Source organism: Galeopterus variegatus, unplaced genomic scaffold (assembly GCF_000696425.1).
Source record: "Galeopterus variegatus unplaced genomic scaffold, G_variegatus-3.0.2 Scaffold1613, whole genome shotgun sequence".
Classification (NCBI taxonomy): domain Eukaryota; kingdom Metazoa; phylum Chordata; class Mammalia; order Dermoptera; family Cynocephalidae; genus Galeopterus; species Galeopterus variegatus.
The window spans coordinates 350,193-362,273 of record NW_007727724.1 but is presented as its reverse complement, the minus strand read 5'-3'; the positions used below and the strand labels follow the sequence as shown (position 1 = coordinate 362,273).

At 56.6% G+C, this 12,081-nt stretch overlaps 2 protein-coding genes across 2 annotated transcripts in view; one reads left to right on the top strand and one right to left on the bottom strand.

Moving 5' to 3' along the window:
• Positions 1 to 8,267, top strand: part of LOC103594725 (alpha-adducin-like) — a 19,770-nt gene extending 11,503 nt beyond the window's left edge. The window contains exons 6-8 of the mRNA XM_008577978.1: positions 699 to 855; positions 4,007 to 4,105; positions 6,315 to 8,267. Of these exons, the coding sequence (XP_008576200.1) occupies positions 699 to 855; positions 4,007 to 4,105; positions 6,315 to 6,661 (603 nt within the window). The 3' untranslated portion in view covers positions 6,662 to 8,267. The remainder of the gene's footprint in view (positions 1 to 698; positions 856 to 4,006; positions 4,106 to 6,314) is intronic.
• An 884-nt stretch (positions 8,268 to 9,151) lies between these two features.
• Positions 9,152 to 12,081, bottom strand: part of MFSD10 (major facilitator superfamily domain containing 10) — a 4,146-nt gene continuing 1,216 nt past the window's right edge. Inside the window, exons 2-12 of the mRNA XM_008577977.1 lie at positions 12,001 to 12,073; positions 11,687 to 11,790; positions 11,148 to 11,306; positions 10,900 to 11,061; positions 10,499 to 10,607; positions 10,284 to 10,395; positions 10,041 to 10,149; positions 9,859 to 9,949; positions 9,705 to 9,752; positions 9,544 to 9,633; positions 9,152 to 9,340 (exon numbers count right to left, since the gene is read on the bottom strand). Coding sequence (XP_008576199.1) covers positions 9,225 to 9,340; positions 9,544 to 9,633; positions 9,705 to 9,752; positions 9,859 to 9,949; positions 10,041 to 10,149; positions 10,284 to 10,395; positions 10,499 to 10,607; positions 10,900 to 11,061; positions 11,148 to 11,306; positions 11,687 to 11,790; positions 12,001 to 12,073 — 1,173 coding nt within the window. The 3' untranslated portion in view covers positions 9,152 to 9,224. The remainder of the gene's footprint in view (positions 9,341 to 9,543; positions 9,634 to 9,704; positions 9,753 to 9,858; positions 9,950 to 10,040; positions 10,150 to 10,283; positions 10,396 to 10,498; positions 10,608 to 10,899; positions 11,062 to 11,147; positions 11,307 to 11,686; positions 11,791 to 12,000; positions 12,074 to 12,081) is intronic.

Here is a 12,081-nt window from a genome sequence, read left to right as displayed (position 1 = left end):
GGAACTGGTCTCCACATGGGATCCGAACCCTCGGCAGGAGCGCCGCCACGCTCCCAAGCGGTGCACTCTCCAGTGCGCCACCGGGCTGGCCCTGTCCTTTTTTTCTTTGATAGAAATTCTCACAGTTTTCCAGATTCCTCAGACACCAGTTTCTTGGGACATTTTTTATCTCTGGATATTTTGAAATAAGTTCCAGGACCTAGTTATAACCTAAATGCATAGTCAAAAGAACAGAACTTGTTTGTGCTCTTTAGAATATAAGCACATCTCCGAGCATACCTTACCCTGAGTGTCGTAACTGGAGACATTTTCTGATGTCATGAGGGAAGGTGATAGGTGTTTAAACAGTAACAGGAAAGGGCCCTCTTCCATTCCTGTCTGGCAGTGAGGAAATGGGACCCTCCTCAAGGTGGTCTGTGCTCTTGGGTCTATACTTTGGTGCCTTTGTTTCTGAAACCTGAAGGACTTACGTAGGGTTTCTTCTCCATTGCGTTTGTGTTGTAGCGTTGAACTGTGTTTCCATGTCTTCTATCACTGAAGGCTGCAGCTCGGCCTCGGCCCACAGCAGTGCAGTCTCGGGGGTGTCTGTCTGCTCCTGGAAAGCCTCTGGTCCCCTCTGCTGCAGCCTGCCTGGGGAGAGGGAGGGAAAGCCCCGCTGGGCCAGGCTCCTGCAGACTAGGCCTCCCTTTCATCCACAGGGGGAGCTGGTGACGGCCTCCAAGGCCATCATTGAGAAAGAGTACCAGCCCCACGTCATCGTGAGCACCACGGGCCCCAACCCCTTCAACACGCTCACGGACCGGGAGCTGGAGGAATACCGGAGGGAGGTGGAGCGCAAGAGGAAGGGCTGTGCAGGTGAGTGCTGCGGGAACGTCCCTGCAGTCCAGCTGTGGACTGCAGGTGCCCATGAGAACAGGCTTGTGCGTGTCTGGGTGAGAGCAGAACATTACTTGGAACGCATCTGCAGCCTAATCATCTGGGCTAGATCTGAAGGAGCTGCACAGTTAAACACACTTGTGAGTGGTCCTGGTCAGGAGCAACACCTGTAAGAGACGATGTCAGAGAGCTCTACGGTGACAGTGTGTGTGCTGTCACAGACATGGGGGTGCTGAGCCCCAGGCTGGCCTGCTTGCCAGAAGCTGTGTTGAGGCAGGAGGGGCCTTGGCGGTGCTCCCAGGCATGCTCTGCCGTCCACAGAGCTCTGTGCCGTGAGGGGCACTGGCTGTTCTTTCGGTGGAGTTCCATCACGTGGGTCGATCAGAACATTCATAAACGAATTTACTGGTTTGGATTAGGTAGCTGGAAAGCTAGCCTGAATATTAATTTTAAGAGAGATTTCTCTCTTTCACACTCACTAATCCTGACTGCGCTGTTACGCTGGGTCAGGCACCGTGCTGAGTGCTGTCTGTGCATACATCTCATCTCATTCTCACAGTAACCCGGGAGATGGGCCTGTTCACACTACCTGGAACATGGAACTTGGGCTCAGAAACAAAGCAGCTCCCCAAGAACAAGGATGTGTGTGGCAGAGCCTGGACTTGGGGACAGTCTGTCATCTTTATCACTGAGTATCCAGTTGGCCTCTGTGAATGGATGCCTGAACGTCCTTATTACAGTTGTATTTATGGCTTGGGGTTTCCAGCATACTCTCTTTATCCATAAACCCCAAGGGTCTCTCTGTGTGGGGTGATTGTGGGTCACTGTGCTGCCTGCTCTGGCACATTTCTAGACCACGTCAAGAGTGGCTGTATGCTGGTGCAGCCTTTATTTCTCTTGGTAACTTAGTGAGAAAGGTGGTCATGTTTTTGTAAAAGGTGATGGGACAATTTTACAGCAAATGAAAATAAATGGCTGTAAGGGTCAGAAGCTCATGGAGCAGGTGTCTTCAAACTTGAGGTTTCAGGAAATCCACACATCTTGAGAACTAACGGCGGAAGCAGGCCTCCCACTGCCTCTGTTGTGAGGGTTCTCGCAGGGCTGTCACTTCCTCCCCGGGCTTCCCGCTGCCATCCCTCTTGTCCGCTCAGGGTGCCCTGAGCACCCTTGGCTGGCTCCATGAAGACCCTGGGGCACAGATGATCCCCAAGGAGGTTCATGCCAGAGTCCTCAGAGCCTTAATCTCTACCTCAAACCTTTCTACTGAAACCTGGTGTGCTCCTCAGTTTGCCCTCCAGGGTCTGCCCTGCTGCTTGATGTATGGGACTGACCATTGCCCTCCTGGGCCATTGGGGTCATCCTGGGGAACTGTGTACTGCTCCTGTGACAGTAATTTGCCCTGACTGAACTGTTTTTTAGTCTTGTCTTAGACCAACTATTTTGTTATGTAGCTGCTATCGAAATTTGAGTTGTGCAAAAACTGTTGCTGAATTGATTTTCAGTGTGTGTTACACTGTCACTTGCTCTTGAAATCTTTGTGTCATGTGGAGCTCTGATTCCGGTTGTCCCCCTTGAATGGCACAGGCAGCTTTGTCTGCAGAAAGCTTTGAGCTGTGACCATCAGTACCTGCATCAGCGTGAGGACTAGAGGTAGCGTGTCAGCTTGAGCTACTGGTCACGTGGCCTAATCCCAGTGCCTGTGCACACGCACACGTATGCGTCTGCCCTCTGGACTTTTCCAGGATCTGGGTACCTGGATTTTTCTCTTTTTATTTTTGAGTCAGATGAGACACTCAGAGTTTCCCCTGCGTGTGAGGCTCTCACAGCAGAGATGTGGCACGTGAGTGGGTGGAGACTGCTGTGACCATGCTGTGTGACCACAGGGCTGCCAGCAGTGGGAGTGCCACCAGGGCATTGCCAGAAGACCCCTGCCTGTTGCTGCTGTGGCCCTTGGTGGACAGGACTGGGGAGGGAGAGGTGTGTGCCGCAGGTAAAGCTCAGGCTGTTAACAGTCAGCATTTTTCCTGGTGGAGGCAGTTTGTTCACTCAGGTTGGAGATGTGAAGGCCTTTATAGCACTTGCTTCAGAAAGGCAGTGGCTGACTCGGGGGTCAGGAAGGTAGATCACCTGTTGGAGTTGAGTCTCTGCGAGATCAGGGGCCTTGGTGAGCTCAGAAGGGTGGTTGTAGCTGATTGTTCAAAGTATGGGACCTAGTGATCCTAAGCTATTAATTAACAAATTTTGAATGAAAGAAGGAGATTTAAGGAATTAGGATAATATTGACACATATTTTTCCCTAAATGAGAAGTAAACTTAAAATGTTCTGGATCTGGGGTCCTAGTTCCTGTGTTTTTTCCCTCTGGTCCTTATCAGCATATTTCTTTTTTTTTTTTTTTTTTTTTAAAAGATGACCGGTAAGGGGATCTTAACCCTTGACTTGGTGTTGTCAGCACCACGCTCACCCAGTGAGCGAATCGGCCATCCCTATATGGGATCCGAACCCGTGGCCTTGGTGTTATTAGCACAACACTCTACCGAGTGAGCCACGGGCCGGCCCACTTATCAGCATATTTCACTTTAGAAAATAAAACTGTGCATTACAGTTGCCAAGTTTACATTACTGGTAGAAGACACCTTACATAAAAAACTAAAATGAAAGCAATGCTAGTGTCCCTTGAGGTGGTGAGAGAGTGGGGGTCTCAGGACCCCTGGCCTCTCGCTCAGCCGTGAGAAAGGCCAGGCAGCGAGGGAGGCGTTCCTTACAGAGGACAGGGGAGGACAGTCCAGGGCTCACCAGTCACAGTCTGTCACAGAGGCCGCTCTGGTAGATGTTCTTTGGAATAAGAATAGAAATTAATTTTTTATCCAAAGTTGGTTAAATTTTTCTGAAATTCAGAATCAACACCCCACTCATAGTTAGCTTCTTCCTTCATCCTCTTTTGGAGAAGAGTAAGGAAAAGGGTGAACTCATCCATGGCTGTGAGCCCTTCCTGCTTTTTCGGGATGTGCCAAGAAGCCCAGTGCCCCCTCGGAGGCTGGCGGGAGGGCCGACCTGTCTGTCATTGAGGAGGGCGAAGGCTCCTGCAGTCTGCGACTGTTTACCGTGTTCTTGCTTTGTGTATGTCTGCAGAGAATCTGGATGAGACGACAGAGCAGAAAGAAAAGAGTCCTCCAGACCAGTCCGCCGTCCCGCACACACCCCCCAGCACGCCCATCAAGCTCGAGGAAGGTGAGCTCCGGGGTGGAGGCGGCTGTGTGGCTGCCCCGCTGTGGGAGGGGGCATGGCCTGTGTGCCCTGGCAGCCGAATGTGGCAGTAGTGCTGTTAGCACTAGTAAAGTGCACGTTTGCATCGAGACCAGCACGCTCCCCGGCCTTTTCTCCTCCTGCGTTGGTTCTGTCCTGGGTAACTTGAGGCAAAACAGATTTGGTGGTGAGCTGCTGTGACCAGATGGGAGGGCACACTCCAGGGATCAGAGCCACCGTCGTTTCTGATGCCAGTTTTGCCCTTTCTGTCACACTTCTCGTACCTTACTGTGTCTAGATGACACGCTGGAAGTGCCTTCCATTGGTGTTTGGGCTGCAGGGCTTTTGACTTGCTGTATTAATCAGCCCACCGAGAGTGCTGTACTCCCTTCGCCTCTCAGACCACCGCATGTCTGTGGTGTGTGATCAGATGTGTCTGTCCTTTGGTCTCGTACATGCCTGTCTCCTGTGAAGCCTGTGGCTCACCTCCCCACCCCGTCCTGTGTCCTCCAAGAATGGCTCGGCCTTTCTTCTTATGTAACCCGCGGCTGTGACTGAATGCATAGATTCTCTACTTGTGCTTTTCTCTTCTTGTGGCTGCATCACAATCAGGAGATGGATGTGCTAAAGAGTACCTGTTACCCTAGTAAGTACCACCCGCGTCTGGCCCTCTGCTCTTTAACCAGAATGCCCTGTGCTTTGCCTCATTCTCCTGCTTCTTTGTTGTTTATTAAGTATTGTTTTCTGTTTATTCAAAATAAAAAGAGGCCCCTTTTTTATACCCAGTTCCTCAGTGGCCTTCCTGGCTGTGGCTTGGTCACCTGAGTGCTGTGCGGTGAGCAGCTTGCATGGGCAGAGGGATGCCTCCGCTGCGGCTCCCGCGTCATGCGTCAGCGCTGCTTCACTCTGGGCCCCCGAAGATCCTATCTTCAGCCTTTGAGAATCTCTTTTGACTGCTTGGTGGGAAGGTTTTGCTGTAAATTCAGACAAATCCAGACCTAGTCAAGGCAGGGGGCGATTCTGCCACACGGGCATGGAGTTGGATTTGTATGAACCTTTGCTTAAGCTGGGGCTGGTCATTTGAGGTGATCAGAAGAGTGATATTGGGTCCTTTTAAAAACATGTGACATTTGGTCAGGTGGCAGTTACTCCGAGCACCCCCAGGCAGCCTGTCTGGAGCACTAACTGCAGCACGCTTGGCAGAGGGCACCCTCACCCCTGCTGGGGCGCCTGTGCACCCACAGCCCTCCCTCCTGCCTGTGAAGTGTGGCGCTGCGTTATCCGAGGGCAGAGGCTGCTAACGGGGCGGGGGCGGGGCAGTGTGGCCTCCCACAGCTGAAGCACTAAGTGTCCGGGCCCAGAGCCTCCCGCGGCTGCTCCTAACCCGCGCTTAGCTCCACGCCTCCCCGGCCCGATGTCTGGCTTGCTGTTTAAGTACTAACTGGTTTGGTGTTGCCTAACATGCCAATCGCTTCTAACTTCGTAGGCTATTTAAAAATATTAAAAACTGGCATCCCCTGGGTCCATGTAGAAAGCACACAATGGGACTAGATGGGAACCTGTCCGCAGGCTGTTTCTCTAAAACAAGTACATTTTGGTCTTTTATGTTCAGATGATCCCATGGTCAAGATGGCTGGATTTTCTTTCGCTCCTACTCCTTGCCTTGCAGCCCATCTTGTTTCTTCGGATTAACTCTCCAGCCTACAGGGCTTTATTTTCTTGGATGTTGATGCTGCATGTGGGTCTGGGGCTTTTCTCACGGTTTTCTACTGGCTGCCTTGGTGGAGACCAGGTGTTGTGGCCCCAAGTTTAGGCTTCCCTTTGGGACTACTAACATGTGCCCTTGGGGTCCTGGAGGAAACCTCCCCCCGGGTGTAGCCTGTGAGACGCGCTCGCAGCTTGCCCTGCTGTAGGCTGGCCTTGTGACTGGGGACCGGGACCCTGCGGTGAAGCCTGGTATTGTCAGCTTGCTGTCCACGGGAAGGAGCTAAAAACCGCCCTGAGGTTGAGTCTGTGTTTCGTAGCATTAGCTACATCCAGCCCTAAAGTCGAGTAGACCATATTTGAAGGTTTTTGTCTTGGTAAAAATCCATAGAGCGACAGGTAGTTCCCTGTGCTGGGCACTTATGTCAAGCTGTCCCTTTGAGATCTGGGCAGGAGCCCTCACCCCATCTTTATCACCCCCTCCCACCAGACCTTCCACAGGAGCCGACTTCTGGAGACGACAGTGACGCTGCCACCTTCAAGCCGACTCTCCCTGACCTGTCCCCTGACGAGCCTTCAGAAGCGCTTGGCTTCCCGGTGTTAGAGGAGGAGGAGGAAGCCACTGGACCCCCAAGCCCCACCAAAGCCCCCCCTGAGGCCAGCCCTGAGCCAGCGCCAGCCCCGGTGGCTGGAGAGGCTGCCTCCGCCGCTGTGGAGGAGGGGGCTGCCGTGGACCCTGGCAGTGAGGGGTCCCCGGGCAAGTCCCCATCCAAGAAGAAGAAGAAGTTCCGCACCCCGTCCTTCCTGAAGAAGAGCAAGAAGAGGAGCGACTCCTGAAGGCCGCACGGCACCGTCGTGTCCCAGGCCTGCCTAGCTCTGCCGGAGTCCCCGCTTGCATCTCGTGTTCTGTCCCCTCGTGTAATGGAATGCAAAGAGCCACGCCCCCCACGTAGCTAGAGCGCCCGACCCACGTGCCCAGCCCCCTGCAGACTGGTGCCAACCGAGTGTGTGCTCAGCCGCCCCCGCTGTGCCCCCACGGGCCCTCGGCCTCAGGCTCTGGGGAGACGGGCTCCACTTGCTCTCCCCATGGGTGGAGGGGGTGCTGAGTCATGGTCCTGGCTGGAAGGTCCCCAAGGCTTCTGCCTGCTCTGGTTACAGGCTTCACCCCCAGAGCCTTGACTTCCTGTCGCTCTCCTCCCTATCGCTCGGCTTCCCCCTGCACACACAGCGTCTCAGGTGACTCAGTCAGACTCGTGGCGTCCCGCTGACATCATCTGCTCAGTGGTCTCACTTTACTCTTGTACACATAGGCTTGGTCCCCTGAAAATACTCACATGCCCGCCAACAGCCCTGGGCACCATGGTCACTTTGAGGTGGCAGGTCTGGGCTGGACGCTGGGCCAGAAACCCAGTGTGGCACATAGGCCTGTGCACACCCAGCCAACACTATGCACGGTCTGACTGATTACCCCTCGACCAGAAGCAGATTCAGGAGCTCCTAGTTTCTACCCACTGGGGTCTCTGGATTCCTGTCATAGGGAAGGTATTTCGGGAGGGGAAGAGTCCTTGCTTGAATTTCCTTTCAGTGAGTTTGCAGTTCAACCTGCGTTTTTAACTGTGAACACCAATGGGCCACTTCTTGCTTTGTTTTCTTTCTAGAGCCTGCAGCAGACTGCATTTGAGCACTGTTTACCTATACTGGGGAAGGTTTCGGAACTGAGTAGGGATGCCCTGGTGTTGATAAAAGGGAGTTCAAGGTAGAGTTCAAGGGACCCTGACGGTCCCTAACATCTTGCATCATATATGGCACTGTAACTTGCTCTCCTTGACTGACACTTGTGAATTTTCACATCTCTGGCCGAGAGCTTGAAGCAGCCTGTAGGGAACTGGCAGGTGGCCATGTGGAGTCCTTGAGGGAAACCCACTCCAGGAGCTGCCTGGTTCCAGCCTGACTAGCAGCAGGCAAGCCTTAGCCCCAGATAGGCCTGCAGAGGGAGGAGGCCCCTGGCAGAGCTGGTGCCCGATGTTGGCTTGGGTCCTGGGCCACCTCTGATCTCACTGACTCAACACCCAAGCAAGACCTGAGGCTGGCTGTATGGCACTGACCGCTGCTTCGAGCTTCCCTGGACCCTGCAGGGCCTGCTCCACTCGTAAGCAAGCTGCTTCTCTTCTGTGTACCGTTACGTTGCCAAGGTGGTACTGAAGTTCTGCACCTCACCCCGTACTCCACCTGACCATGGACTCTTCCTTGTATCCCTTCCTTTTATCCCACATATGCAATGACTTTTAATTTTCCCTTTTGTATTTTAATTCTTTGTATTACAACATGAACTATAGTTGCATATATGGACACAGACTTGGGAGTACAGGTCTTATATGTCCTTTCTTCATTGTAACATGTTTTACTCACAAATAAAATTCTTTAATCAGTTTCCTTGTCTAAATCTGGGAAGCAGTTTTACTCTTTTATCTCTTTGTAGGATTTTTATTTTTTATTTTTATTATTATTTTTTTTTTAAAAGATGACCGGTAAGGGGATCTCAACCCTTGGCTTGGTGCTGTCAGCACCACGCTCAGCCAGTGAGCAAACCGGCCATCCCTATATGGGATCCGAACCCGCGGCCTTGGTGCTATCAGCACCGCACTCTACCGAGTGAGCCACAGGCTGGCCCTCTTTGTAGGATTTTTAGAAGATCCCCCAAGAGCTTATTGCTTGACCAAATGTCAATTGTAGCTGTCGACCGGGGAGGGGCTTCTAAACCAGCCTCACTGCTGCAGCAGACAGCAGTGTGCCCATGTCTGACAGAGATGCCGAGGGTCCCTCCAGCAGAAGGGTTCTCTCTCCAGTCTGCCAGGGTGCAGGGCATGTGCCCAAACCACCTCATAAGGGCAGACTCTGGCCTTGTACCATCCTGCATCCAATCACACTCCACTGTGCAGAAGGGGAAACAGGCTTTTGAAGAGCTTCATGCTCTTCTGGTCAGTGGAGCTATAAAAGCAGTTCAGCTCCAGCTGCCTCTCCCGGTGGCGGTGGGTGAGGCACAGTCCCGTACACAAGAGAGGCACGTGGTATAAAATAGCTGCTTTATTGTGTCACTCAGAAGGCAGGCCAATGGCCTGTGCTGCTGACGAACAGAAACCTTGAGGGCCCTGGAGTCACTAACCCTGCTTGGAGTGAAACAGCCTCAGCTCCAGGAGTGAGAGGACAGAAGATAAGGCTGCCTGGGGGAGCTGCCCAGGCTTCCTGTTGGGGTGCCACACCCTGAGGGAGGGGCCAGTGGAGTGCCTAGCCCCTCCTCCCCGGGGCCTCCCTGGGTGGAAAGAAGGGGGTCGGGGGTGGGGTGGGGAGGGTAGTGGTCTTGGCCCAGCTTCCACTTGCTGCCTGGGCACCGGCAGCTCAGTTACTCGGCCTTGAGTGTCTGTGCTGGGGGCCTCAGCTTCCGCAGGAGGAGGAAAGGGAGCAGGAAGAGCCCCGAGCACACGGTGAAGCAGACCTGGGCCCCAGCCAACCAGTACACTGCAGAGAGATGGGGGGGGCGCTCGCCCGGGCCCATGGCATGGCCGCCCACCCGCTCCCACCTGGCCCTCGGCCCTCTGCTGGCAGGACTGAGCAGTGACTTTGGGTGGGCTGGGACTGGAGAGGCCAGGGCAGGCACAGGCAGCTCAGGCAGGCCCCCAGGACATCCTGCCTGCCCCTGAGGACTGTTCCACGGGTCTCACCTGAGGCAGCCACCATGGGCCCCACCGCTCTAGCCAGGGCTCCCAGGCTCCGCAGAGTGCCCATGACAGTGCCTTTCTGCCCTGACGAGCCTGTAGCGAGAGGCCCAGTTAGGTGCCTGCTGGCCTCCCACCCTGGGTGGCCTCAGGGACAGGGCTCTCACCGTAGCCGGCAACCACAGTGGACAGGCAAGGCACCACGACCGCAGCGGCTAGTGGGGAAAACATTGGGAAGGTGCCCGTCAGCCCAGAGGAGGGAGTGTGACCTGGCCCCAGCCCCCCATCATGGCCCCCTGCAGCCCTGGCACGGCCACTCACCAAAGGAGTAGAGCAGCAGCCCCAGGCCCAGCATGGGCAGAGAGTGCCCCCAGCCAATGAGGAGGAAGGCAGGTACCAGCAGCAAGATGGCCTGCAGGGGATGCAGGTGGCCTCAGCACTCCCCTTGCTTCCCACAGCGCTCCCGGCGCCGCCCGCCACCCACTTTGGATGGAGCCCCCTACCCGCTTCACGGCTGCAACTTCCCCACCAGGGTGGATCCGCCGGGCATAAGCACCCTGGATGGTGGCCATGGTCAGGCCGATGAAGAAGAACATCTTCCCCTGCTGCAGGCTGGGGGGCAGTCAGTGCCCAGCCCCGTACGGGACGGGCCAGGGCAGAAGTGGCCGTGGAGACTTTGGGGGTGGGGGCTGGGCGTCATCCCTGAAACAGGGTGACAGGAGGGGGAGACAACAGGGCGTCCCCACCTGCTAAACTGGAAGCGCTGGTGCACGAGGAAGCTCAGCGTGAACTCCAGGCCCGAGAACAGGAAGAGGTAGGAGAAGTAGACCAGGCCCAGGCGGCGCAGGCTGCCCAGCCCTGGGGAGCAGGTGGGAGGGCACCGTGAGGGCCACTGCAGGAGGGAAGGGCCCGGGTCATGGGGCGGCCTCAGGGAGTGAAAGGGTGGCGGGCAGCTCCTTACTGTCTCCAGTGGGTGGGTCCTGGCCTCGGGCAACGGCTGAGAAGCGGAGCAGGGCCAGGGGACTGAGCAGGTCAGCAGCGGCGTGGACCCCCAGGGAGACGGAGGACGCCTGCAGGGTGGGCAGTGGAGAGGCCTGCCAGGAGGCTGGGGCAGCTGCTGGGCTGGCAGCCTAAGGACGGGCATGACCCCTGCACCCACCAGTCCTACCTCCAGGCCTCACGCAAGGACCTTGAGGAGCACAGGGGCTCCAGGAACCACTGTGGCCCCAAAGCCTCTGGACACCAGGAGAAGGCCACCTGGCATCCCTGGCCTCTGCGACTGGCACACATGGGAAATTCCTACAGATCCATGGACCCGCACCCCCAACTCCGAGCGCTGTCAGTTCTGGGCCCTGGCCCTACCCGCTTCTCCGGGGGCAGCGTCTCAGGCAGGAAGCAGAAGACGAACAGCAAGTTGGAGACGGCGAAGAGGAGGGCAAACCAGGGTGCTGTCTCCACCCGCAGGGAGGCGCCGAGCATGGGGCCCAGCGTGAAGCCCAGTGAGAAGGCCACCCCGATGACCGCCTACAGAGAAGGCCGCCTTAGCTGGGCAGGGAGACCCAGGCCCAGGGGTGCCCTGCGGCCCCTTGTCTCCCAGCCTGTGCACTCACCATGCCTCGGCTTCGGGCAAGTGGCGAGCCCAGATCAGCGACTATGGCTGTGGAGAGGCTAACGTTCCCCTTGCTGATGCCCCCAATCACCCTGGAAGCCAGGAAGGCTTTGAAGCTCCGAGAGGTGGCCCACATGGCATACGAGGTGGCCAGACCAGTCTGCCGAGGGGCAGGGGCAGGGGCAGGGGCAGGGGCCAAGGGGCAGGTGTGGTCACTTGAGGCTAAGAGGGGCCCGGAGTGGACCAGCAAACTCAGGCAACATCCCTCGGGCTCTGCTCTGTTCTGAAGTATGTAAAGGCCACTCGTGTTCCTGATGCTCCGCGGGTGGCAGGAGCAGCTCTTGGACAGCCTGGCTCAGCAACAGGGGCTGCTGCTGCCGCAAGCCCCCCACTCCAGGAAGTGAGGAAGGCCAGCCGGTGGCCATGGGGGCCCACAGCCACCCCCTTCTCCCCACTGCCCAGCCCAACCCCACGGCCGCTGGGTGGGTGGGATGAGGCTGCACGCTCCCACCCTGTGGGTACCCAGCCCCAGGGACGTACCAGGGACAGCAGCATCACCGGGCGCCTCCCCAGGCAGTCAGAGACGGCGCCGGTGAGGGGCGCCGAGAGGAACTGCAGGACGGAGAAGGCTGAGCCAATCAGACCTGGGGGACAGAGGTCCCCGTCGTGCTGTCATGGAGCTGCCCGGGGTGTGGGCCACAAACCTCGGGCAGAGGTGGCCCCGACGGAGAGAGAAGAAAGGCGGGCAGATCGTGCCCGGAGCCCGAACGCGCGGACCAGGACGCCCAGCCCGGAGCCCAGGGAGCGAGGCGACAAGGACCGAGAAGGGAGACGGGGCCCTGGCGGGGTCGCACCTCCGAACAGGACGCTGTTGTACCGCTGCTCCGCGGGCATCCCGATGGCGGTGGCAAGCCAGTCCACCCCGCGCTGCCACG